This window comes from Aquarana catesbeiana, linkage group LG03 (genome assembly GCF_042186555.1).
Source record: "Aquarana catesbeiana isolate 2022-GZ linkage group LG03, ASM4218655v1, whole genome shotgun sequence".
NCBI classification, from domain to species: Eukaryota; Metazoa; Chordata; class Amphibia; order Anura; family Ranidae; genus Aquarana; species Aquarana catesbeiana.
This window is the reverse complement of record NC_133326.1, coordinates 53099764-53127427: the sequence shown is the minus strand read 5'-3', so window position 1 is coordinate 53127427 and position 27664 is coordinate 53099764. Positions and strand designations below refer to the sequence as shown.

The 27664-nt window shown below is 43.6% G+C and overlaps 1 protein-coding gene across 1 annotated transcript; it reads right to left on the bottom strand.

The window, feature by feature from the left end:
- On the bottom strand, nt 1-25678 carry PDIA3 (protein disulfide isomerase family A member 3). Its single transcript, XM_073618531.1, has 13 exons — nt 25392-25678; nt 15601-15679; nt 13072-13189; nt 11111-11218; nt 10890-11019; nt 10687-10806; nt 7415-7540; nt 5745-5927; nt 3869-3977; nt 2707-2835; nt 2511-2590; nt 700-757; nt 1-458 (listed from the first exon to the last, which is right to left on the bottom strand). The coding sequence occupies exons 1-13, from the start codon at nt 25538-25540 to the stop codon at nt 348-350; spliced, it is 1500 nt and encodes a 499-aa protein (XP_073474632.1). The 5' UTR covers nt 25541-25678; the 3' UTR covers nt 1-347.
- Between the last annotated feature and the right edge of the window lie 1986 nt (nt 25679-27664).

Genomic DNA, 27664 nt, shown 5'->3' with positions numbered 1-27664 from the left:
CAAAGGGTAAGGGGGTATTTATTTTCAAATTTGTTTCGAATGTACAAAAAATAAAAAAAAAATTAACGAAAACCAATACCATCAAATTGTAGAACCCCCTCCCCCCCAACCCTATCCCTCCCAACCTAGATGGAAAAGTGGTGCCCCCCTCAAGCCACAAATAATTGTAAGGTCCTTGGATGTTTCCAACAGTGCATCTAAGAAATCTCTAATCAACTGCCATGTTCCCTTCAGGAAGGTAAGTGTCGCTTCAGTGTCCACACTGTTTTCCCAGTAGAACCCAGTAATGTCAGGATGACAACCCCACCCTGGAAAAAAAAAATACCAATTTGAGGACATAATCTCATTTACAACTCTTCTTTTTTCTTCTTTTTGGGTTTTTCATCTTCTGTCACAATTGGAGGATTGGTTGCTTCCTTCTTCAGATAGCTAAGGAAGTCGCTGACCTCTCTGCCACCCTGAAACACATACATAGCAGTTTAATGTCTAGAAATTAAAAGACAGTTTTGCAGGACTAATAAACCTACAAGATATGGGGCAACTCTTCTCCAGGTCAAGGTTAGTCTTAATGCAATCGGGGTTAAAACAACCTGATAACCACAAAAGCAGCTGGCCTTTGAGTCACTGGAATAGCACTACCTTCCACTTTAAGGCCTAAAGTTTCCATGACCTGGAGGCACAGGGAAATACACTGCTTACCTCATATCTCTTTGGACTCTGCTTGCTTCCAGCTGGTGCAAAGTAGATTGTTGGGAACCTAAAAACAAACAAAACACAAATTACACTGGTGAAAAGCAAGCCAAAGCAAACTGACTTCATGCCCAAGTCCAACACTATGACCTGCTGTGAAGTTGGGTTTTAAAATAGACAGAAGGACACGTGCAGGATTAAGGTCACCTCACAATGTACAGTTTAAATGTCTTTCTCCATAGGGATAGAGGGTGCAATACCTCACTCCAGCAGGACCCTCCAGTGGTGCACCCCCATCTCAAAGCTTTCTCTAAAAAGGTGCTCCAGGGCAGTCACACCCTGCCTACTCCACATACAATAGCCTTACATTGTATGTGATGCTGAAGGCCTGCCCACAGCACCCAAGGGAGAAGAACCACACCGGGGCTACCCAGAGCAGAGGGTAAGGTAAAGTAATGCAACAGGCCTATAACCCTTGTAGTGATGCTCAAGTTCCCCATCAGTCAGTTTTGATGGGATTGGGGGTGGGGGGGGACCAGGAGGAGCCATGCCTAGTGGGAGATCACAGTGATCACTGCTAGCGGCAAAAGCCACAAGCAATAATTGCATTTTAAAAACAGTCAGGCTGGATGTACCCAAGTTGATCAAATGATCAACTTGGACCCATACATGAATCACATCCTTACATCTCAGTCAGTCCCAGCTGAACTGGCCAAGATTAGAACAGTCTATGGCAGTGGTTCTCAACTCCAGTCCTCAGGACCCACCAACAGGCCAGATTTTAAGTATTACCTTGGGGGAGATGCAGACTAGAATACTGCAATCACTGAGCAGCAAATGATATCACCTGTGACGTATTTCAGTTATCTTGCAAACCTGGCCTGTTAGTGGGTCCTGAGGACCGGAGTTGAGAACCACTGGTCTATGGCCTGTTTAAGAAAGCCAAAGAAACCTCTTGACTCCCAAATCAATCACTACACCGTTCTTGTTAAATGCAAAATTTGTATTCTGACAAGTACTGTCAAAGCCGAGAGCTACTCTGACAATGCAGCTCTTAAAAGGCTGTCATCAACCCATTATAATAGTAAATTAAAGTAAAGTTCAAGGAATGTGAAACTCACAAAACATGTTCAGAAATGGTGAAAGGATGAAGGGCTAAAATATGGCATTTCCCAGTAAATTATATTAGCTTTTGCATGCCAAGTACCAAGAAACAAGGCAGAACAGCTTTACTATCCTGCAGTCATTTAAACAATTTAGACATAAATTAGATGTTAATAAATCAAAGATTTATTGGTATATAATATCTAAACCAGAAGACTTCGTGCTCGTTCACATGAGCTTTGGTTTCTGATGAGCGATCCATGTTGCTCTTCAGCAAGCATTGTATCACCTCTTCACCGCCTGCTTTAACACCTTGATCGCTGCGGTTGCTGGGAGCTTGCAGAGTGGGCCCCATTCACTTGAGTGAGTCTCTTTCAGCGAGTACACCTACCAAAAGACAGGCTGCTGTCTTCATTAGCTGCAGAGGCAACGGCTGAGCAGTAAAAGCACTGCTCAACTGCAGGGTTTTCCTAGCATGAATGAGCCCCTTAATCTGCTATACAATGACAGTGGATACACATTTTCATACAGCATTCAGAGTTTACTTGAATCAAAAAGGCTGGCAATTGATTCAAGTATTGTATTTGTGGGGCCTGAACGTCCTGGCTAGAGCACCTGATCAGTTCGTGGACTTCTATATTGGCAGTGGAGCTGGGGTAACATTTTGTTAATCTTCAGAGTTTATCTTTCTCTCAGTAGCACACTAGTGTACTTACCCTCTGACTTCAAAGTGAGGAGGCACATCATTGGCTGTGGCGTCCATCTTGGCAATAACAATGTTTGGATCTCCAGCCAGCTGTTAAAAAGGTGTCAACGTTTTATTAAAGTGATCTACAACCACATGGAAGACATACATGACAGCCACCCCACCCACTGACATACAAGCAATTGTACAGTGTGAAGTGTTCATACCTTCTCTCCGAGTTCCTTGTATTTGGGCTCCAGGTTCTTGCAGTGTCCACACCAAGGAGCATAGAACTCAATGAGAACATCTTTGCTGTCATCATTTACAAGCTCGTCAAAGTTTTCAGCCACAACCACCTTAAAAAACAGAAAACTACAGTAAGAATCTCAAAAAAAAGTATGCAAGGGCAGATCAAACACCCTGGACCAGAACCCTATGAGGTGAGGACAGGACCACCAGATATGTACTACATCCCCTTGTTTGCCACACCCCCTGAGGCACCGGTCGCTGTAGGATGGGTTTGAGCTCGCTATCCGGCCCGGGACCCAGTTCCATCGTAGGAGAACTTTGTATGCAGCTTCCAGGGTAGCTGTGTTGAAGGAGCACTTAGCCACGGAGGACCAGGCCCTGTCCCACGGTTACTTATAAGACGCAGTTGCAGGGGAGTCTATAGCGTTTAGAGAATAAAATCATCGAGATGGTACCTGGGGAACCAGGGGAGTCCTGATATTTCTGTACTGCAAAAGCACATTATCTGAACATAGGAGTAAGAAACTATGAACTGGTCTATGGCAAACAGAACATTTTTAGCAACCATGAATAGAAGGTTGGTCAATGAGCTTGCCAAGTGTTTCTCTGCATTTCTGCACATTTATAAAAAAACAGTTACATAGGTGCCCTGCTGTCACTTTTGCGCCTTTGTGAGAAAACAAGCCTGATTAACCAAGAAAAAAAAATGCTTTGACTCGCCCAAGGAATTTTTCTTTTTTTTTTAAACTCTAAATTTAGGGCACAAATATATTTACCACAAAATTGAGTGATATCAGAGATGAGGTCGCATCGACATGTGCATCTTTGCTCCTGCATGTGAAGAGCTCAAATTTTTGGGGGGGCGGAGTTTAAAATGTTCGGGTGTAACTATTTTTTACACTTACTAAACTTTCTGATCACATTGTGGACAAAACATTGGACCAAGCAGTAAAGGCTGGATGAGCATCATGAAAGGCAAGTTGATGCAGAAACAGACGGGGGGAGGTTTAGGAGGTACTGGTTCTGGACATGATCCAACAGCTGCAGTAAAAGGGTTACTAGTTACTATATAAAATGGGCTCCTAACCATCATGCATGGGGCGGTCCAGTATTTTCTTGATACCAAACCGTTGCTCTCACCTTGACTGGGCCATCATTGTTTTCAGGAATTGGCTCAGACTTCATGTATCTCTTCAACTTGCCATCAAAGTAATCCTGAAGGAAGCGATCCAATGCTTTCCCATCACGACTATGGAAGGAAAAAAAAAATAAAAAATTAAATAAAGTTTTGATCTGCATTGCTTCCTACACACTGGTTAGAATCAGTAATGCATGAAAACACCAAAGGTATGATCAGCATGTCTACTGCAGTGTACTCGTAGATCTCAAGCTGGTGATAACCTGTCCTATTAAAAAAGGTCCCCCCCAATCTTGTAGAAATACTAGTTTCTTGGCCATCATGCCAATCCCATGGCTTCACTGTTTTGATTAGTCCACTGAACACGCATATAACCAGTCAAGTTCAGATACTTGTGCCTGACCAGCAACACTCTTAAATGGGAAAGACAGAAAGTGAGCATCAAGCTGAGAACTGGCAACCATTAAAGAGCTTGGGTCAGAAGATCAGAAAACGGAAACAATGATGTATGTACACCCTAGACTAAATTTATGTCAATAGCCAATTTTTGCCAAAAATGTAATATTTAGGCGAGCAAAAGTCTATTGAAGAGGAACGCAAGTCCTTTTGCTCCCTAGCTGATGCGGAGATGTGAAACAGGGCTCTGCCTGGCCATCTGTGCAAGGGCAGCAATTTCTGAGCATGCATAAACATGGTGAAGTTTGGGATTTCCAGAACCGCTCAGTCTTAGTGCATGCAGAGATGTACCACAGGGCTATGGTAGGATCCAAAAGCCCTTTGGCACATCTGTGCATGAGTAGTATCTGGGGAGGGAGAAATTTGACTAGACTGAAAATGAACAGTCACTGCTGAGAAGTTGCACCACTTGCTCACCCTGCCCTTCTATTCATACTGCTTGTATTACAACTTTCATACAACGCGTTTTCGGTGAATGGAGGAGCAGTTGAATGTTCGTCTCCATTCACAAAGCAGGCAGGTTGCACAACTTGTGGCAGCAACTGCTGTTAACCTTTACAGCACCGGAAGACAACCACCCAGGGCAGTATTTGGGACGATGGAGGCAACAGAGGAAGATTGTAGCAGCCTGCAGGTAATGGGAGATAGATAGACATACCATCTTGTATGCAATAAACCTTATAGCAAACTTCCTGTCCAATCAATAATCCACCGCAGAATGCCATTCAGCCTTGTAGCCTAGATATACACCCGTCCCCTCCTTCACCCACTCCTTTAACACACAATTAGTATACAAGAAAGACCAATTTTTACAGCCCTGAGCCTGCACTGTGGCAGTGCTGTGCATGAAGCAGAGATCGACATGCCTATGGTGTACTGTGTGCATGTGCCTGGCTCATAGACCCCATTCTATTTCCAAACTGCCCGATGTGGGGCAAAGCAAAATTCTATTTTAAGTAGAACAGGGCTTAACATTTTCCATTTTGGATAATTCAAGGGAGGATTACATCCAGTCAGATTTTTTTTTTTTTTTTTATGCCAACTGTCACATTGTCAAGATTTACCTTCACTCCCTGTCCCAGAGCCAAATAGGAAGCAAGAGGAAATCCCTGCAAATTAAAAGGAATTCCTTGGTGACCCCCCGGTCACCAGAACTAGTGTCCCCATTGGAAGGTTTACCCTCTTACTTTTCTGGAGGATAGCCTAAAATTTGGTATTTTCTATTACTTTCAATAATGGTGAACAGGACAAATAGAGGGTGAATCTCCCCAACAGGAGCACAGTCAGCAATACAATCTGACAGGTGTTCTAATGCCTCTTATCAAAAAAAAAAAAAAAAAAAAAAAAAAAAAAAAAAAAAGGTTTTGCCATTATAGTTTAATAACACTTTGAAATCTTTGGCCCATTAAAACTGACACTTACGAAAATTCCTCCTGCATGGCATATTTCTCGCCCTTAGCGGTTTTGATTCCAACAACAGGAAGGTCACCAGTACTGGCATCCAAACCAAACTCTGACACCTCGTGTGCAAAGGATTTGCGGTTGGCAATGGCAAAGTTGAGCTTGTGTCCGGCATCGAGAAACTTCTTTGCAATCATCATTACCCTGGAAAGAAGGACTAGTTAGTATGGCAAATAAGCAGGAATTTTCCAGGTCTCCGATGCACAAAAATTTACCGACAGTCCACTCAAGACCGATACTTGTTGCATCAAATCTCACCAGCCTCTTACTTGAAGGATCTTTAACAGCTAAGCACAATCTCAAGAATTGTGTTTACAAGTGTTTTAAAACAAAGGTTTCTATTCACAAAATTATGCATGAAACATTTGCAACCCAACAATGTCAGGGTGGTAAAGAGAAAATCCCACACCCCAATTTTGTTTCAACCACTTTGGCTAAAATATATTTGCCTACAGCCATTGCTGAACTCCTGAAATTTTTTTTATAAAGACCACACTGGCTTCATTACCACCATCGTCAACCAGAAACTATTACACATCAGGCGTTAGGAACGTCCAAGGCCTGAGCATACATTCCCTCACCCCCTCCTACCCAAAAAAAAAGAATAAAAATTAAAAAAAAAAAAAAAAAAAAAAAAAGGTACTCACCCATTTTTAATCCACTCCAGCCTGGTCACATGATGTATCTCCAGGAGCACACATCAGCTGGGAATTCCAGGAGCCTTGACATTCACTCATGCTCAGGTGTTGTCAGGGCTCCCTTCTCTTCCCTGCAGCAGCCACTACCTAACATAGGGGAGCTGGAACTGCGGGATCACAACCAGATCGGATTACAAATACAGATTAGGCAGAATAGGTAGGAGTGTGGATGGAACATTTTTAAATAATGGCCTTAGGCTGTTCTTCCACTTTAACACCAGTAAAGCCAATAAGTTGACATTATGACCAGGGAACCTCGTGAGGTTAGTTGTAGTAAAATTTTTCACAAGAGAAATGTGTTCTTTAACATGGCGTAGACAATTCTGTATGTTCTGATTTTCAACAAGCACTGAGCTGCAGCATATAAATGGTGATGTAGCTACATTATGAGCATTCCAGTTTAAATGCATTTTCAGAGCAGGAAACTGGAGTTAAAAAAAAAAAAAAAAAAAAGCCTAGATAAATCCCTGCTTTCTGATTGTGCGCTCCGTTTTAATCTTCCTGGTTTGACAGACTTTAAAGTGCATGTTACCATCTCAATATTACTATTACAATACTACTTCTTGCAGCTGTATTCAGTAAACTTAGCTGATAAAGATAGCACACAATGTCAGCCATTGAGATAAGAAGGCAGTCAGATAAGCAGGCAAAGGCAAACTGCCAATGTGCAATCTTGGCTTGCCAAAAAAAAAAAAAAAAAAAAAAAAAAAAAAAAAAAAAAAACACACACACACACCTTATGACCCACAGCAGAGAGGGAGGAGAAGCAATGGCAATTCTATTTGGTTTTTAATCAAATGCTCCTGCCATATGCATCTTAACAGAGCATTTGTCATTATCTGATCCAGGTAACTATAGTAAATGTCACCTCACACCTCTGGGTATCTTAGATATGAAGATGCATCCTGCACTATAAAACGAAGAGCAGCTCACCTGTTCCTCCAATAGTTGGAGCCCTTAGGGTTCTTCTCATAGTCTACATCATAGTAGGCCACAAGCAGGTCTTTTCCTTGGATTGATTCTCTGTTGTCTTCATTCATGTGTGGGCAGATTCCAAATCTATAGAAAGAAAAAAAACCCATTTATATAGACTACACAAATGTGACATGACCATTTCCTTAACAGGTGAGATATGTAATGGCACAGGGCTCCTAGAATGGGGAGTTTGCTCTTAAAACTGGCATTCCATACACAAGGCATAGAGTTAAAAAAAAAAAAAACCAAAAAAAAAAAAAAAAACAAAACACACGACAGCTACCTCTAGCGCCTTTTAAAAGAGGTTTATTTTTTTAGGATTCACACTTACCTAGGTGGATGCAGCATCGGACCGATGATGCATCTGTACCCCACCGCCTATTCAGTGAGAACCGAGCCACTGAACACTGCCATTGCCTCATCTCCCCGAGCGGAGAGCTGCTGCCTGTCAGCTGCTCTGCTCCTCCATGCTCACTGGAGCACTGAGCTGTGGAGGGGCTCGCCGAGACTGCCATAAGTCCAGGCACCTGATGGATCCAGACTTCCCAAGTCGGATGACGCGGTGCCTGGACTGATATTTGTGACATCAGCAGTGAGCGGACTTCAGACAGCTCCCCACTGAAAACGGGTCACAGGAGTGCAAAACAAAATTGCACTCCTGTGACCCATAGGAGAAGCCCAGCCAAACGAGCTAAGGTTGGACTTCAAGTAGAAAGAAAATCTTGACCAATGTCCCCTCAATAAGGGCGCCTTTAAAGCGGAACTAAATTTACCTATATTTCAATGATCTGACGCCTGTGAGGTCTCTCACCCCATCTTCTCCCTGGCTTTTTCTTAGGTGCTGGTCTTTGGTCCCAGCACAGTGGCACCATGCCAGAAATGTAACCTGGAGCTGTGCATGAGCAGCTCAGTTTACTTTCTGCAGGAGATTGCAAGCACGCTGCCAAGTTTTTACTGCAGAAAAGAACGCATTTCTCTTCAAGAACATAAAATGGTGATTGTATTGGTCCAGCAGCGCACCAACACCTTTGCAGCCATTGTGCCATTTGCTGGGTGTCTGGTGTGCTCCTGCACCTTTAAGAAGGGGTGGGCTCTCCTTCAGCCACCTGCCCTCATTTATCCATCAGAATGCATGTGCCTCCACTGTGGAGACACTCATATTTTAGCGTTAGGACCACAGATACCAGGGTGCCGTGACGAGGCTCTGTGGCTTACGCATGCGTTTGTTAGAATGCATTCAGATAAAAAAAAAACCTTCTGCCTTTAAAACCACCAGCTGTGTGTAGAAAAACCATAAAATACATTTGCAATAACCCAAAACATGAAGGGAAGATAGAAAAGAAAAAAGCACACAACGCTTCCTATAATGCATTGAATCAATCTTTGATGATCATCAAAATATACATGAATGGAGACAAATGCAGAATAATGTTTCACTCCACCTCCAGTGGACACTGCAGCATTGAATTTTTTTTTTATTTTTTTTTAAAGGCCAATAGTGCAGAGTCCCTTTAAACAACCGGAATAAGCTATAATGAATAATCAGACTCCTTCTCAGAAGCCTCAAAGGAAAAACAGAGCACCGTTTCTAAAAGCAATCGTTTATCGATCTTCATTACAAACTTACTCTAAAAGCATACAAAACCGCTGAGCAGAGCGCTGTCAGTGTTAAAAGGAGAGAGCGTACTCCGGCCTCATGGACTAGATGATTTTATCACTGGTATCAGCCGGTTTGAGCTGTGTGCAACTTCTTCTCCAATCTGCCAGTTGATGGATGAGCTATTTTTGGAAGCTTTTTAAGGCTTTTTTTTTTTTAGAAACCGGAGCATTTTTTTCTCTGAGCTATCCTATGGGGAATTTCATTAGGCTGATTTTTCCAAGGAAAGGAGTCTGATCTTTTATAGCTTATCCCAGCTGTTTAAAAAGGTACTCTGCACCATTGTAGAATATGGTCCAATGCACTAGGTGGGAGATGGGAGGTGGATTGGAACATGGTCTCATTTTTCTCTATTCATGTTAAATTTGATCAAAGGAGATTAAATATAATGGACTAAAGAAAACTATTAAAATATTTTCAAAGATGTCAAGTTTCTTCTCACTTCATCGTTGTGACCATGATCTATCCAGCAGGGGAACAATAAACCTCTAACCTACCACACTATCTAAAATAAAATTCTCTACAGTAAACTTTAAGGCCTCATACACAATGGACTTTTACAGCGGCTGTTTTTGGCTTCAGGTTTTATTCTGCAGGTAGTCAACTCCCCAGCATGTTCTCCTAGGCTGTTTTTGTCAGGGGTGTTTTCTGGCTGAAAAAAAAAAAAAAAAAAAAAAAACCCCAGAACTAGTGGGTTTTAAGTGGAGTTTTTCAGCTGTAAAAAAATGCTCCAAGCTAACGCTACTGCCATTTTTAAAATGTCCAGTTTGCATAAAGCTGAGCTCCGGGAATTAGGCAAAATTGCCTCCACACTACATGGGTTAAATGCGTGTCTAATCTAGGGGTGCATTTACTAAACTTATTCCTCATTCCAGTAGCACACTCAATTTGTGCGATCGCTTCACTGCTACCACCTCTAAGTCTTCATGTACACGGGACATTTTTACCTCTACTAAACTATTTAACTTGACAGATCGTAACCCACGTTTAAACCGTCCGATTTGACACATAGCCAAACATGAACGCATGTAAACGAAGCGCAGCTAAAACGCAAGTTACCACGTTTAGTGCTTGAAATGCCTGTAAACTCAATTTCCGAATGCCTTTTTTGCGTTCCAAAAAAGTCTAAACTCAACTGCCTAGAAACGACTCCGTGTACATGTACAGATAAGATGAGAGGAGAGATCAGGAGCAGTTGAAAAAAAAATGCCCAACTGCTCCTAAACGTCCGTTTACCACTAGCAGTGTACATGAGGCCTAAGTGGCTTCAGGCCCTGTTTGCATGCTCACCTTGTGTACAATGCGGGGTTAATAGGTCACTGCATGTGGGGACACCAAGGGACTTGCCAGACTGGAGCAGGGCTGAAGCCAATAGGGTAATACACTAGACTAGTATTTCACTCATGCAGTGTGGTGGCCCGACTGCAAGGGTGGATTTTCTCTATTGACAGCACTTCAGCTCTAAGGGTAGGATCTGATCTCAAGCAGGATGCAAAAAGTATGGCGACAACCTAAGCTGCCAAACAGAGGTATCCAAAAACACACACACTTCTACAAAACCAAAACGACTTACATGTTCTCCTGGATGAACTTCTTAATTTTATGTGATGTAATTTTCTCGTCTGCTGGGAGGGAGACAGTGCTATCTTCAAACTTGTTTGCAAGACGAGGTGGACGGAACAGAACGACACCCCTACGAAAATCAAAAGGTTAATGGATTTATATAAATCTGCTTCTGTTCCATAAATTCTCTGCAAGTCAGTCGGGTGCACTTACTCTCCATTTGAGTCATATTTATTCACCAGCTCATCGATATCAGTGTGAGCAAACCGGTAATTCTCTCTCAGAGTGTTGGCAGCCTTCAGGAACTCCTGATGGGGATCACTGTACAGATCACGGAAGAAGCCTACAACAGAATGGACACGTTGTACGCTGGTCTCAGACTGCTTGTCGTCATTAAGACATTTTTTATAAAGAGCTGAGAGATTTACACTCACCAATCACTGAGGCATCAGAATCTGAAACAAATTTCTCAAACTCATCCAAAGAGCGCAGAGCCACTGATGCAGGGCCAGATTGCTTCTTCATAGTGCTGACAATCCCATCTAAGGGAACAAAAAACACTTATTGCAAACTGCTGCAAAATACTACTAATATTTGGAATATTTTGTAGACGTACTCAGAATTAGTACTAAATCGGCATGTAAAATGGATTTAAACCCTTCCCATCAGCCATACGCATATAGATGGCAGCACAGAAATGGGCCTTGTCCCAAGTGTGTTGCCGTTGTGTGTCAGGACTCAGGAGTACATTCCCAGCACTGACCCCTACTGGTCAGGAGTTCTGATCAGCATCCAGTAGATCAAGCTCTTGTTACTATGGCTTTTTTTTTTTTTTTTTTTTTTTTTTTTTAGAGATTTTTTTTTTTTTTTTTCTTTTCACAGCATAAATATAGAATACTAAATTTTAGTAACCAACTACAATTCAGAAGCTGGGCTTCCTCTAGTTCTTTTAATGTGAAACCCCATTCAACCAAGTTCCTTCGTGTGCAACATGGTCAAACAATTTTAAAATCTAGCAGTCCAAGATAACTTCCTGAAGCACCCATTTCAAATTGGGAAAAACATCCTAAAAACTTAATTGTAAAGGCAGGTTTATCCTAATACATCAAGATAAAAAAACCTGTGTAGCAGACTCCAATTACTTACCCGATCCCAATTTCTCTCCAGCGATGTTCACGAGTGTCTTAGCTGTCCGGGACTCTCCTCCTGATTAGCGCAGATCGTGTCTTAGCCATTGTATCCCAAGGCTGTCAAAGTCAGTCAGCCAATCAGGAGAGAGGGGGTGGGGCTGAGTCGTGTCGTAGCTCCGTGTCTGAATGGACACGGAGTTGTGACTCGGCTCGGGTGCCCACATAGCAAGCTGCTGGCTGTGGGGGGCACTGGACAGGAGCAGTGAAGAGGGACCAAAGAGGAGCATAGAGGCTGCTCTGTGCTAATCCACAGCCACAGAACAGGTAACTTTTTAAACACACACACACGAGACTTTAGAATCACTTTAAAGTCTGTAGCAACACTCCTTCAAGCTGGACTCCAGAAAAACAAAAATGCAGTGGACTCTCCTGCACTGCAAGAGTGAAATGCCCATTTAGGGCAAGGGGAATGGGGAAAGAATCACAAGACCCTCCAATTTGCAAGTCCCCACAACTTCTATGCTCCAGCAGGCTAACACCTTATGCTATTAAGTTCAATGCAGAGCCCATAATCCTAGCATTTAACCCTTGACGTGCAGAGGTAGCTCCACTACAAACGTTTTTTGTTCTCCCCAGAGATAGGCTTTCAGTATCCTCTCCAGATTCTTCACTTTCACTAGCAGGGCTCTCTCCCCATCGTATCTTAATACAGTATATGAAAATATCCCCATCGTATCTTAATACAGTATACACAGTGAACTGTTTAATTGGAGGAGGCATTTTTTATATCGTCACCCAAGTTTATATCAGATGCTTTTCACAGCTCCACTGGAGATTGCACTGCACCAAACTTAAAAGTATAAATAAATAAAAGGCAACACTTTTTTAGCTTTGGATAGAGTGGAGATGGATTGGAACCCCTGTCAGTTTCTATTGCTGTATGCCCCCCTCTATATTTGTCTTGTTTACCATCATTGAAAAAGAAAATCCCACATCTTGAGTTGTCCCCAGAAAAGTAATAGAGGGGAATTCTTCCAATGGGGGACACAAATTCTGGTGACCTGGGGGTCCCCAAGAGATTCCTTTAATTTGCAGGGATTTCCTCAATTCCTGTTTTTGCTATGGGACAGGAAGTGAAGAAAAATCCCTACATAGATGGGGGGAGCAAAAAAAAAAAAAAAAAAAAAAAAAAATTTAGGGGTTATAACCCCTCCATTACTCTATCCTAACAAAAAAGTTTTGCATATACACTTAGAGTTCCTTACCGGCACTCCGGGGCCCATCATAAGCACCAGACTCCTCTCCATCTCTGAAGATTTTAAGAGTAGGGTACCCGCTTACTCCATATTTGTTGCAAATGTTGGAGTTTGCTGTACAGTCAACCTAAAACAAAGATAACGTATTAAAAAAAAACAAAAAAAAAAAAAAAAACAAAAAACCTGTGTTTATAAAATGACCACTAGACATTTACAGATTTGTGCTCATTCAGCTAGGCAGAAAAAAAAAAAATTAACACATAGTAGCCCATAGCAACAAACGCAAACTCACTGGTTTCCATTGGTTATTGTATTTTGTACTACATTAATCTTTATTAGCTTTAATTTCTATTTCCACCAAAATAACAAACATTTACCATCACAGCAATCAATTATGAAGGAACAAGGACTGATATTTATTCAATTGTAGGTAAATATTGCAGGTCAATACTGAACAGACATTGGCTGGCATTTATGACCAATGCTCAAACACACAAAAGCTAAAAACGGACAACTCATTCATAAAACCTAAAATGAATGGAGCGCGTTAACCCTGGTAACTAGAGGTTTACTTATAAAGGGGGGGGGGGATTTGCCACTTTTGCAAAAGTCCCGTTCCTCAATAAATTGAAATAGAAAGGATTCTCTGTACTTTTAAACGTGGCCAATGTTACAGCTGCCAACACAAAACTGTTTTACAATTTGTCATTAGATGGGCCAATCTGACTCCTAAGGACAAACCTCATCACAAAAGCTGGCCACACATACAATTTTCTTGTATAATTTCCATTAGATTTTACCATCAACTATGTAGTGCAAGGGCCTGCCTGATTGCATACAAATAGAAAGTTTTGGGTTTGACCTCATATTATATGGTTTTGGCAAATTAAAAGAAAGATTTAAGAAAACTGTATAATGTATGGCCAGCCTAGATTGCTTAGCAATCCCCATTTCCATTCAACTTCTTCATTAATCACCAGGGAAGTCTAACAGAATGTGCATAGATTAAGGCCAAATTCACAGGTGTATCAATCGGGGGGGGGGGGGGATTTACTAAAGCTGGAGTGCAGAAATTTTTACCCCCTTCATCCCTTCATGCCCAGGCCAGCCTCTCAGTGAGACACAGAGCCCGGTTTGCCCGCTACCGCCCCCCTCCACAGCCCAGTACTCCAGTGAGGGGGTTGGGTTGGCAGAGCAGAGAGCAATTGACTGAGTCACCAGCTTTCTGCTCAGGGAGCTGTGAGAGCAGAGCGATCGGTGGCGTTTGATCACTCGGTTCTCGCTGTTAGAGCCAGCAGGGGACAGATGTGGCATCATAGTTACATAGTAAGGTTGAATAAAGACACCAGTCCATCTAGTCCAACCCGAGTGTCGGTGCGTGTCTACAATTGTCCCTATACATTATGTCTCATTAAGATAAGCCTATTATATTTTATTTAAGGTACCGATATAACGCTGTCAATTTACATAGCGCTTCACACATACATCGCACACTCACATCAGTCCCTACCCTCAAGGAGCCCACAATCCAAGGTCCCCAACTCACATTCATGTACTAGGGCCAATTTTGGACAGGATCCAATTAACCTACCAACATGTCTTTGGAGTGTGGGAGGAAACCGGAGTACCCGGAGGAAACCCACGCAGGCACAGGGAGAACATGCAAACTCCAGGCAGGTAGTGTCGTGGTAGGGATTCGAACCAGCAACGCTTTTTACTGCTAGGCGAGAGTGCTACCCACTACACCGCCAGACCGACAAAAAATAAATCACACATTTATCTCTTAAGATAAACCAAGTTTAAATTTTTACAGTAATGTTTTGTTTTCCACATTTTTCCATGCTGTCCTTTTTATTGGGGGCTGGGTAGTTAAGTTCCTAACCACTTCAATACCGGGCACTCCCCCCTCCCCCCCTCTTGCCCAGGCCAAATTTCAGCTTTTTATTTTTTTCTAAAGTAAAAAAAAAAGAGACCGAAATTTTTTTTCTTCAAAAAAGTCTTCGTTTGTTATAGAATTTTGTTGGGGACAGGCACCAACGGGCACTGACGGGGCAGATGTGGTGGGCACCTCCGATAGGGCTGGGCTGAGCTGAGCATCAATGTGCCGATCAGCGCAGACCCCTCCTCTGACAGGAGAGCCGCCGATCGTGTCTCCCTGACAGCGTGAAACAAGGAAAGCTGTTTACCAGCACTTCTGGTTACCGCTGTTATCAGTCTCAACTGATCACGTCATCAGGCTCTTAACCACAATTGGAGATGCGGTGTGTCGGAGCGACACAGCACCACCGATCGCCGCACGCACAAGCAGCTTATCCTGCTGGACATCATACGACGTCCAGTCAGGATAACGGAACCACATTGCGGATGTTAATCTGTGATAGGGCGGGCAGTGGTAAAAAAGAAAAAAAAAAAAAAAAAAAAAAAAAAAAAGCCCCTGATGATCTGATCCCTTTCATATTGTCCAGGTTGATCTCCACCTCTGAAAAGTTTGCCTACTCCTGCCCCAACATCCCAAGTCTAAAATCGGTATGATCATACCTTCGCCAGTGCAACTGTTCCCTTCAGTTTTGTGGCAGCAACTTCATACTCCGGAGCAAGCTTCTTACAGTGACCACACCTGAAACACAGGAGAACAAGGACATGCATTACTCATAGCAAATCAAAACAAGAGCTGGATAATGTCCATTGCCAGGTGAGAAAATACCCAATATGCATTACAATGGTTGATAAATACATTTGTTTTGTAAAGAGCACCAATTCCTCACATATCAATGCATAGCAGCATCCATTAAGAAACCCCACTGTGCTTTTATCATTGAAGCAAAAAACAAAATCACAGAACAAAAAACAGGAGTCTGTACAGGTCCCTGTCAATGATTCACAGCCGAGGCCTGCTGATCAGCAGTGTCCAATCACAGCGCAGAGCTCTGTGTTGACAATGAACACAGAGCTCTATACAGAGGAAGAAACAAAGATCTTTAGTAACAATCAGCACACATTTAACCCCTTGACCCTAGATGTTAACCCCTTCCCAGTCAGTGTCATTAGTATAGTATTAGCACTGATCACTATTAGTGTCACTGGTGATGTCAATGGCAGTTAGTCAATTCCCCCTTAGTGTCAGATTGCCCACCGCACTATCACAGTCCCATTGTAAGTCAATGATCACAGCCATTAAAGCGATTGTAAAAGCTACTTTTTTATAAAAACATACATGTCATACTTACCTCCACTGTGCACTTCGTTTTTTCACAGAGTGGCCCCGATCCTCGACTTCTGGGCTCCCCGGCAGCTCCTCCCTGCACCGTATAACCCCCTAGGAGAAGCCGGGGGGTTGGGGGGCAGGTATTGAGGGTTACCTTGCTGGCGCAGTCCAGCATGTTCTATGGACGCCAAATGTAGGCCCTGGCGTCATTGGATTTGATTGACAGCAGTGGGAGCCAATGGCTGCACTGCTATCAATCCATCCATTTAAGAGTGGAGAACCCCGGGCAGAGGAAGAGCACATCTCTGCCATGGGAAAATTCCAGGGCTCAGGTGAGTAAAACGGGGGGGGGGGTGGTCACTAGAAGTTTTTTCACCTTAATGCACAGGATGCATTAAGATGAAAAAGATGAATTAAGATGAAAAACAACCACGAGGGTTTACAACCCCTTTAAGTATAAAAAAAAAATCCAATATATATCCCATAGTTTGGAGACGCTATAACATTCATGCAAACCAATCAATATATAATTGGACCATTTTTACCAAAGATGTAGCAGAATACATTTTGGTCTAAATTTAAGAAATTTGAGATTTTTATTGGATACTTTTATAGCAGAAAGTAAAAAATAGTTTGTTTTTTGTTTATGGGAAATAAAAAAAAAAAAAAACCATAGTGATCAAATATAAAAAGGAAAGCTTTATTTGTGTGAAAATGTTTTTACTTTTGGATAGTGTTGCATGACCGCACAAGTGTCACTTAAAGTAGTGCAGTGCTAAAAAGCAAAAAAATGGCCGGATTAGAAAGGGGGTAAAACCTTCTGAAGCGGAGGTGGTTAAACTTCATTTGAAAAAAAAGATCTGATGCCAGGCTCACTTTAAGGCCCCATTCACACTTGGGTCATGAAGGCATCGCAGACAGAACCTGCCCACAAATCCAAATCACACAAGGCACATTTGGCTGCCATTCATCCTGATGGCACGCCAAATGCAGTGCGATTTTACAGCATTTGTCCCACAAGTATCGTGCTAAAATGCACATAAAGAAAATAAATCACGCCGGCCTCAGCCAAAACTCGGGCTCTGAGCTGCTTTGTCGCAGCAAAACGCACATAGGGCAGTCCAATCAAGTTAATGGGCTCCCCGATGCATGACATGCATGCGAGTGGGAACATTCTTTTCAACTTAGCAATATGCGAATGGGGGGGGGGTCTAAAGGTTCATCCACACCAATCTGACTCAGGCTGTGCTGGACAATCTTGCTCAGGCCCAATGCAAAGTCATTTGCCTTGTTTCTTACATTGTCAGTTCCCACCACTGCATTGCAGCGATGAACACTGAAAAAATACTGCATGCAGTCTTTCCCTATGCTGTGGGTTGAGACGCAAATTACAAGATCGCAGTGCTGCGGCAGGAATAGAATTTACTTTTTGGAACTTTACTGAAGTGTCACAATGCCATTAAACGGACATGCCGCGATTGGTGCATCGCACCGCTTCCTCCCAGCGCACACCACGGCTGTGTGATCAGTGCGGATGTTGGTGTGATTGAGCCCCAACCCACAGGGAGAAGATCCCATCCAATGTCAGGACAATCCAAGGTGAATTCTCTGCCTTCTACAGCCTGAGAATTACCTCTATGATGATGCTGGGCTAAAATGTAAAATAAAATAGCTTTCTAAATTCAGTCAGATATTGGACCCGTCACCTCAGAGGTTAAGCCAATTTATCCCATCTGTTGAATAATCCTATGTGCCCCTGTGTCGGTTTTATTTAAAAAAAGCCTCTTTACCAGAACTCAGGGTGCCACTCATGTGACCGACCAGCTCTCTCCTCTCCCCATCTGACAGATGCAGTGGGTGTGGCTGAGGATTCCCCGATGACATCAATCAGGAGGGGAGGAGAGGGGAAGCGGGTCATGTGAGCAGCGCTCTGAGCTATGGTAAAGAACGGCTTGTTTTAATAAAACAGACACAGGGGCACATAGGATAAAACATTAAATGAAACTTCAGCAGCAGGAGGGGAGGGCACTGACACAGGAGAAGACAGGCAGGGAGGGGGGAGAGGGGAGAGAAGAGAGCAGTGCTGTGAATGATGGAGGCACATAAATCGACCATGGTGTCAGGGCTCAGCAGCCATGATATACTGTGGTTAATTTACAGGGGGGGGGGGTATAGCCAGACAGGATCAGTCAGGTTTCTTTTAGGTGATAGAAGGGGCCAAATTACACAGCACAAGCATTTTGCTGTATAACATACTTTAAGGCATGGGTGCTCAACCTGTGGCCCTTCAGCTGTTGCAGAACTACAAGTCCCATGATGCATTGTAAGGCTGACAGTTACAAGCATGACTGAAAAGGCTGAAGCATGACAGGGCCTGTAGTTCTGCAGCAGCTGGAGGGTGAGAGGTTAAAGGGAACATTATTTTTCTCTTTTTTTTTTTAGGTTAAAACACTTTAAAGTGTTACTAAACCCAGGACCCTGCATTCACTATATCTGGTCTCCCACAGTACATGGAAATGCAATTATTTTAGTAAATATAAACTGCCAAATCTCTTTTCTCAGCAGTATATAGCAGTCTTGTGACTTCTATCAGTGTCTGGTTAAAGCTTGTAGGAGTTTTCATTCTCTCCTGATTGTCCTATGAGGCTGCAGGACCCCTGACCCCCTGTCTGGACAGTGATGATTGGCCCTGTTCTGATCAAATGCACAAAAAAAAACACAAAAAAAAACCCTCTAGCAATACATACCAAACTGAGCATGTCCAGCTTGTCCCCTAGCCTCTGTGCAGAGGATTAACCCCTTAGGTTCACAGTGAGCACAACACGCATGCTTTACTGCATGGGTGTCCAACCTGCACCCCCCCCAGCTGTTGTAGAACCAAGTCCCATGAGGCATTGCAAGGCCAACCATTGCAAGCATGGCTCCCAAAGGCAGAGGCATCATGGGACTTGTAGTTTTGCAACAGCTGGAGGGACACAGGTTGGACACCCATGCTTTACTGCATATACAGACTGATTTTACTGTTGTGGGTTTAGTAACACTTTCATACTATGTTCGCCATTTTAAAAGCTGATCAACAACCATCGAAAATACAAGAACCATGTGCACTCTTATCACAGTCTTGGCGATTTCTTTCAGATCTGTGCCAGAACCGACCTAAACAAACCCATTTACAGTAATACCTTGAATTACGAGCATAAAGCGTTCCAGAAGAATGCTTGTAATCCAAAGCACTCCTATATCAAAGCGAGTTTTCCCATAGGAAATAGAAAGTCAGATAATCCGTTCCACAGCCACTGCTTTTCTATGCAGTACCGCATGTGGTCAGAGGGGTGGAGACACTCGGGAACAGAGCGTCTGGCTACATGCAGTACTGCACACCCCCAGAGGCTTCAATCCTGCTTGTCTTGCGAGACAACGCTCACAAAGTCCGCTTAAAAAAAAAAAAAAAGTAAATATCTTGTAATGCAAAACACTCGGAAACCACGTTACTGGTAATCTGAGGTTCCACTGTAATTTGCATCAAATCAGACAGGCCCCTGTACTACAGTTTATAGATCTAAAGGAGATTGTACAATCGTCTCTAAAGCCAAACCTAACCTGTACAATCTGCTTTAGATCTGCCATAAACTATTTTGTGCAATTAGAGAATATCGTTTTATGATCAGCCTAAAGCCTCAGGCTTTAGGCTGATCATAAAACTATATTTTATAAATTGCACAAAAAATAGTTTATGGCAGATCTAAAGCAGATTGCACAATCTAAGTTTTTTGTTCAACCCAGCGGGCTGAATGAAAATAAAGACTAAGATTGCCATATGAACACAAGCAATGTTAGTACAGCAACCTCCTCCCCAGGGCACACTGATCAGCGTTGGCATGCTGTTTCCCAGCATTGGTTCGGAGGCCGGCTTCTGTCAGGCAGGGAGCTGTACACACAGGCTTAAAGTCAGCCAATTCATGCATGGCCATACACACTGCAATCTCTAAAAACTCCATAAAGGATTTACCAACGCCATGTAAAACGAGGACACAGCTAAGCAATAATCAGGCAGGCACCTGTATTACATAGTTGATGGTAGCTCTAAAGAAGGTGGGACAACCATATTGTAGTGTGTATTGTGACCTTAAAGTACTAGTCTTTCTATTAAAATAACAAACCTGTTGTACTTACCTGCTCTATGCAGTGGTTTTGTATAGAGCAGCCCGGATCCTCCTCTTCTTGGGTTCCTGGCTGGAGCTCCTGGCTCCTCCCTCCTGCCAAGTGCCCCCCACAGCAAGCAGCTTGCTATGGGGGCACCCGAGCTGCAGCTCCGTGTTTCCAGTCAGAAACTGAGCTGTGGTTCGGGCCCCACCCCTCTCCTGATTGGCTGAGCTTGATGGACAGCAGTGGGAGCCAATGGCGCCGCTGCTGTGTCTCAGCCAAACAGAAAAGAAAGTCCCGGATGTCTGAGGCACTCGTGGACATCACCGGAGAGATGGGGCTCAGGGAGCTGCTGCACACAGGTATTTATCCTAATGCATGAAGATCAAACCTTCTGCCTTTACAACCACTTTAAGGATGACCGTACTAGAGCTGCACGATTCTGGCTAAAATGAGAATCACAATATTTTTTGCTTAGAAGATAGATCACGATTCTCACGGCATAACATCTTTCACATTAAAACAAAAACAAACAAAAAAAAAAAAAAAAGGGCTAACTTTACGGTTTCTTTTTTTTTTTATTCATTGAAGTGTATTTTTTCCCAAAAAACTGCATTTGAAAGACTGCTGGGTAAATGCAGTGTGACATAAAATATTGCAGCAATTGCCATTTTATTCCTCAAGGTCTCTGCTAAAATATATATAATGTTTGGGGGTTCCAAGTAATTTTCTAGCAAAAAAATATTAATTTTAACTCAAGTGTCAGAAAAAGATTTTAGACTTTAACTGGTTAAACTTCCTGCAATACCTGTTGAAAACTTGGCAGACTGCCCAGATTATTTACACAGAAGTTTATCCTTTGATCTAAGAAGGAAGCTTAGTTACAATGTTTCAAGTTAAAGACTTGGCAGACTGCCCAGATGCTTTCTTTCAACAGATGAGTGAGCAGATAAGTCTCTCACTTGTTATATGAAAGAATCGGAAAACTCTGCAGGCGAAATAGTCAGGGGGGTGAATCGAGATCACGATTTTTAGCCAATTGTGCAGCTCTAGACCATACACACAACAATGTGACTGCACAATACCTGGACAAAATTCGCTTGAATTGCTATTAGAAGTTTTTTTTATTTTTTTAAACACGTTATACTTACCTGCTCTGTGTAATTGTTTTGCACAGAACAGCCCTGATCCTCTTCTCAGGTCCCCAGCCAGTGCTCCTGGCCCCTCCCTCCTACCCCCATGCAAGCAGCTTTCTATGGGGCACCTGGACAGACTAGATCCTGAGCCGCTGCTTTGTCTATTGACACAAAGTGTGGCTTGGCTCCGCCCCCTACTCTTATCAGCTCACTGTAGGACAGGAGCCAGTGGCTACTGTTGCTGTCTCAGCCAATGAGGAATGAGCTTCATACATAGAATGCATGAAGGCAATAAGCCTTCAGCTTTTACATCCACCAAAACTATGTATGAGGACAAACCTATACAACCATATTGCCACAGAGTTGCAGTTAGAGTTTTTGGTAGAGCTAAAGGAGATTGTAACGTGTATAGTGGCCCCATAAACTGTACAATCTTACCAATCAATTCTTGTACAAGCAACTTTAGACCCAACAAAACTATCAGCATCTAAACTAACCAATAATTTCTTCCCCAATCAGGCAGGCCCTTGCACTACAAAGTTGTTGGCGTCTAATACAGATTGTACAATCAGATTGTAACGTGTGTGGGGAAACCAAGCTATAATAGGATCATACAAGCTTTGTACAAACAGCTCTACCAAAACCAATAGGAGGTCCCAACTAACCTGTATAATCAGTTTATAACAAATCAGGGAGGCTCTTCTACATACTTGCTAATAGATGTAAAGGAGATTGTACAATCAGATTGCAGTGTGTGGGGAGCCTATAGATCTCTATATGGGCTACAATTACATTATGGGGAACTCCTGCCTGCAGAGATCGTCCTCTTAGACACACAATATAAAAACCTCACAAAGACGTGAACCACAATGAGAAGTTTAGAGAGTCAGATCAATGTGATTGTATGATCACTTTTATTACTGGAACGTTCTAGACAGATCAATTGTATTTAAAGTAGATTGATAGAGAAGTCTCCATACATTCCAATAGGACAGCTCAGATCACAGCTCACTACATATTCTGGAGGGGGGAGGAGAGAGCCAACAAGCTGGGCCACATTCCAAGCCAATAGAAAGAGGCCACCAAGATCCTGACAACCAACCAAAAGCAGACACCACAGCAAGGCCACACCCATAACGATCAAGACAGAGCAGAGTGGAGTGAAGCATGCTGGGAAGGGTAGTCCTCTGCAGGGGATTGCTCATTGTACAGAATGGAGAGTCGGGCTCATCAGGACTACAAATCCCATCACCCCCCCTAAAGATCTGACAGACTCTCGGGAGAAAGTGAAACAAACCTCCGATACCAAACAGAAAGTTCTACAGAGGAAACCCCCTTCCTTTCCTTCTACAAATACTACAGGAGAAAAGAAACAAAAACGATGGAACCACCACACCTGTTCCCGGTAGACATACATTATACTATCAAGGGGAGATTTCTTACAATTACTGATCTCATCTGAACACAGAACAGAGATTATTAAATACACGAGATTCTAGATCTATGGAGAGGGCAACCAGATCATCTGTTATATATTAAAAAGGTGACAACACAATATACAATCATCTTTAAAGGTGGTCACACTGTATATGGATTGTCACCATTCAGGAGATTGTACAGAGATTGCACATACTCTAATCAGATTGTACAAGCTCCCTAAAAAGGTGACCACACAATATACAATCTCTGTACAATCTCCTGAATGGTGACAATCCATATACTGTGTGACCACCTTAAAGATGATTGTATATTGTGTCCTTCCCTTTTAAGGAACTTGTACATACACTCACACTCTGATTGTCCAATCGCCATCAAGGAGACCACACAATATACAATCTCCTGAATGGTGAGACAATCTGTATACTGTGCAGCCACCTTAAAAATGATTGTACAGAGATTTGTATATTGTGTGGTCACTTACTTGGATTGTACAATCTTCTTATGGGTGACCATACACTATACAATCTGATTAAACAGTCTCTGTAGAAACTTTTCAAACTTCTTAAAGTTGATCAGATTGTATAATGCATGGTGGTCTTAAAGGAAACGTGCCACTAGTGGGGCGCTTTGAACCACCCAGAAAAGGTTAAAAGCACACACTTAGCGCTGCTTTCAAAGCGGCGCCCATTCATTTCAATGGGTGGGAGTGGAGGAGGATTGGTGTACACAGCGCCCCAAAGATGTGGCTTGCAGGACGTTTTCCCGTCCCAGAAGTGCACCGCCCCAGTGTGAGATCACTCGGGCTTTCACACCGGGGAGGCTTGAGGGGCGCTTTTCAGATGCCATTTTTAAACGCAAAAACGCCTCAGTGTGAAAGGGGTCTTAAAGAGGTTTCACATACACTATACAATCATTGTACTATCTTACAGTTAACCATACACTAACACATCGATTGTTCTCTGTACAAACTCCTTTAAGGTGACAGATTGTATACTGTATGGGTCATCTTACAGAAGATTGGACAGATTGCATATTGTGCGATCAACTTTAAAGTGGAGTTCCACCCAAAAATGGAACTTCCGCTTTAAGTGCTGGTGACCCCCTGACATGCCACATCTTTTTTTTTGGGGGGGGGGGGGGGGTGGTTACCCAGTTTTTACAGGCACCCGGTTCTCACTTCCTCCCCTGGCACTGGAAGGAAGATCACCTCGCCCCCCTTCCTGCAATCTTCTGGGACACATCACAGGTCCCAGAAGATTGCCCGGCCGTTCACAGCGTGGCTCACACATGCATAGTGATGCCACAGCCGGGCGCCCACAGTTGGAATGCCAGCGCCATGGAAAAGAAGCGGGGAGAAGAGCGGGGCTTCGTACACCGGCATCGCTGGACAGGTAAGTGTCCGATTATTGAGAGTCATCAGCTGCACTTTTTCTAGCTGCTGACTTTCAAAATGGGTGAAACTCAGCTTTAAGGTGATTGTATATACACCAATTGTACAATCTCCCTAAAAGTGACCGCACACTATACAATCTAACCCATCAAGGCAAGACTGTATAGTGTATGGTCACTTCTCGGGAGATTGTACAATCAGATTGTCTCGTGTATTAGTACCTTTACCTACTACAGATAAAGAAAACCATTCCTTTAGTTTCCTCCAGACAGCCTTTGCCCCCATATGACCCCTAATTATTCCGCTCCTGCCCATCCTACTGCAGATCTGTTCCTGGTTGGGCCTTATTATAACCCCCCTAGTCCTCTCCTCTATGGGATACCTATACCGAGATGTCAGATCTCAGGTGAGCCCAGCCTGACCTCCACTGCTCAGCCTCCAATCCCCTCCCCCGGAGACCGTCTACTACCCAACACATACACTCCTAGACAGGGAGGCCTCCGCTGGGTGTATACCGACTATTATCAGACATGCCGGGTCTTGTGTCTGGGCTCATCCCCCGCACACCGAGGACCCACCATCACCAGGAAGAGGACCGGCCCGCTATGTAATACTCATCACACACACTGCAATCTGATTGCACCAACCAGTATGTAGAGGAAGAAGGGCCTGTCTGATTGGATAGTTTAGGTAGATTCCCATTATGTTTCAGCAGATCTAAAGCTGATTGCATGATCAGAGTGCAACCAGAGATATAGAGGGAGGAAGGCAGACATGAGGACCAATCATTGCAATGCAGGTGAGATCAGCCAAGAACCATTCAGTGCTATACAGGGCGAGCCCAACCCCCACCCCACATTACAATGCAGGGTGAGCCCGGACACAGTATTACCCACCCAATGCGGTGCAGAGCCCATCCACCATAGCAGGGCGATCCTCAGCACAGTGTCCGCCAATCACAGGGAAGTATTATAGAAGGGATCTCTCAGCCTGCACTTCCCCTCCCCCCTCTTACCAGGGAGCGAAGAACTCCACCAGGATGATGTTGTATTCCCGCACACTGGCCTCGAAGTCGTCGTCGGTCAGGTCTATGACATCGGAGGCCCAGGCGGCGTGGAAGGCTACACCCAGCAGGAAGAGGGCGCCGAGGAGGGATCGCGTCATTGTCAGTACCGGAGAGAGGAGACCGGAGCTCTCGGCTGCACTGCCTGACCTGGACTAGAAGGGAAGCCGGGGAGAGGAGGGACACAAGAATCTGCCGGAAGTACCCTCTGCCGGACCTGGAGCCGGAGTGTGGCAGCTGCTTATTGGCCGTTGTCAGGTGACGTCAGATGCCCGGGCGGGGACTACAGCTAGAAACGGAGCTGGGCGTGACAGCGTCCCGTCAGTTTAGGAGTGGCGGCCGTACGGAAGGGGCGGGAAATCTTGTCAGCCAATAGAACGGCGGCTAAGGGATCACGTGTTTACAGGTTGCCAAAGAGAGCATGGAGGAAATCGTGCTGTGGTGTTCGCTGATTGGAGGAGGAGAACGCGCTGTGTGTGCCATGTGCGGGGACAGGGCTGGGGATGGGAATCCTGTATATAATATATACTATACATTCCTATATATATATATATATATATATATATATAATATAATATAATATACAGTCCTATATACTATACATTCCTATATACTATGCATTCCTATATATATATATATATATATATATATATATATATATATATATATTAGTATGTACTCGTAATATACATTCCTTTATCCCCATATATATAAAAGTATATACTCCTATTTACAGTCCTATATACTCTAATAGACTATATGCTCCTTTAAAGTATCTCACAAAAGTGAGTACACCCCTCACATTTTTGTAAATATTTTATTATATCTTTTCATGTGACAACACTGAAGAAATGACACTTGTCTACAATGTAAAGTAGTGAGTGTACAGCTTGTATATCAGTGTAAATTTGCTGTCCCCTCAAAATAACTCAACACACAGCCATTAATGTCTAAACCACTGGCAACAAAAGTGAGTACACCCCTAAGTGAAAATGTCCAAATTGGGTCCAATTAGCCATTTTTCCTCCCCGGTGTCATGTGACTCGTTAGTGTTACAAGGTCTCTGGTGTGAATGGGGAGCAGGTGTGTTAAATTTGGTGTTATCGCTCTCACTCTCTCATTCTGGTCACTGGAAGTTCAACATGGCACCTCATGGCAAAGAACTCTCTGAGGATCTGATAAAAATAATTGTTTCTCTACATAAAGATGGCCTAGGCTATAAGAAGATTGCCAAGACCCTAAACTGAGCTGCAGCATGGTGGCCAAGACCATACAGCGGTTTAACAGGACAGGTTCCACTCAGAACAGGCCTTGCCATGGTCAACCAAAGAAGTTGAATTCACGTGCTCAGCGTCATATCCAGAGGTTGTCTTTGGGAAATAGATGTATGAGTGCTGCCAGCATTGCTGCAGAGGTTGAAGGGGTGGGGGGTCAGCCTGTCAGTGCTCAGATCACACGCCGCACACTGCATCAAATTGGTCTGCATGGCTTTTCCCCCGAAGGAAGCCTCTTCCAAAGATGATGCACAAGAAAGCGTTTGCTGAAGACAAGCAGACTAAGGACATGGATGACTGGAACCATGTCCTGTGGTCCGATGAGACCAAGATAAACTTATTTGGTACAGATGATGTCAAACGTGTGTGGTGACAACCAGGTGAGGAGTACAAAGACAAGTGTGTCTTGCCTACAGTCAAGCATGGTGGTGGGAGTGTCATGGTCTGGGGCTGCATGAGTGCTGCCGGCACTGGGGAGCTACAGTTCATTGAGGGACTATGAATGCCAACATGTACTGTGACATAGCAGAGCATGATTCGGAGACTGGGCCGCAGGGCAGTATTCCAACATGATAACGACCCCAAACACACCTCCAAGATGACCACTGCCTTGCTAAAGAAGCTGAGGGTAAAGGTGATGGACTGGCCAAGCATGTCTCCAGACCTAAACCCTATTGATCATCTGTGGGGCATCCTCAAATGGAAGGTGGAGGAGCACAAGGTCTCTAACATCCACTAGCTCAGTGATGTCATCATGGCGGAGTGGAAGAGGCTCCAGTGGCAACCTGTGAAGCTCTGGTGAACTCCATGCCCAAGAGGGTTGAGGCAGTGCTGAAAAATAATGGTGGCCACACACAATCTTGACACTTTGGGCCCAATTTGGACATTTTCACTTAGGGGTGTACTCACTTTTGTTGCCAGCGGTTTAGACATTAATGGCTGTGTGTTGAG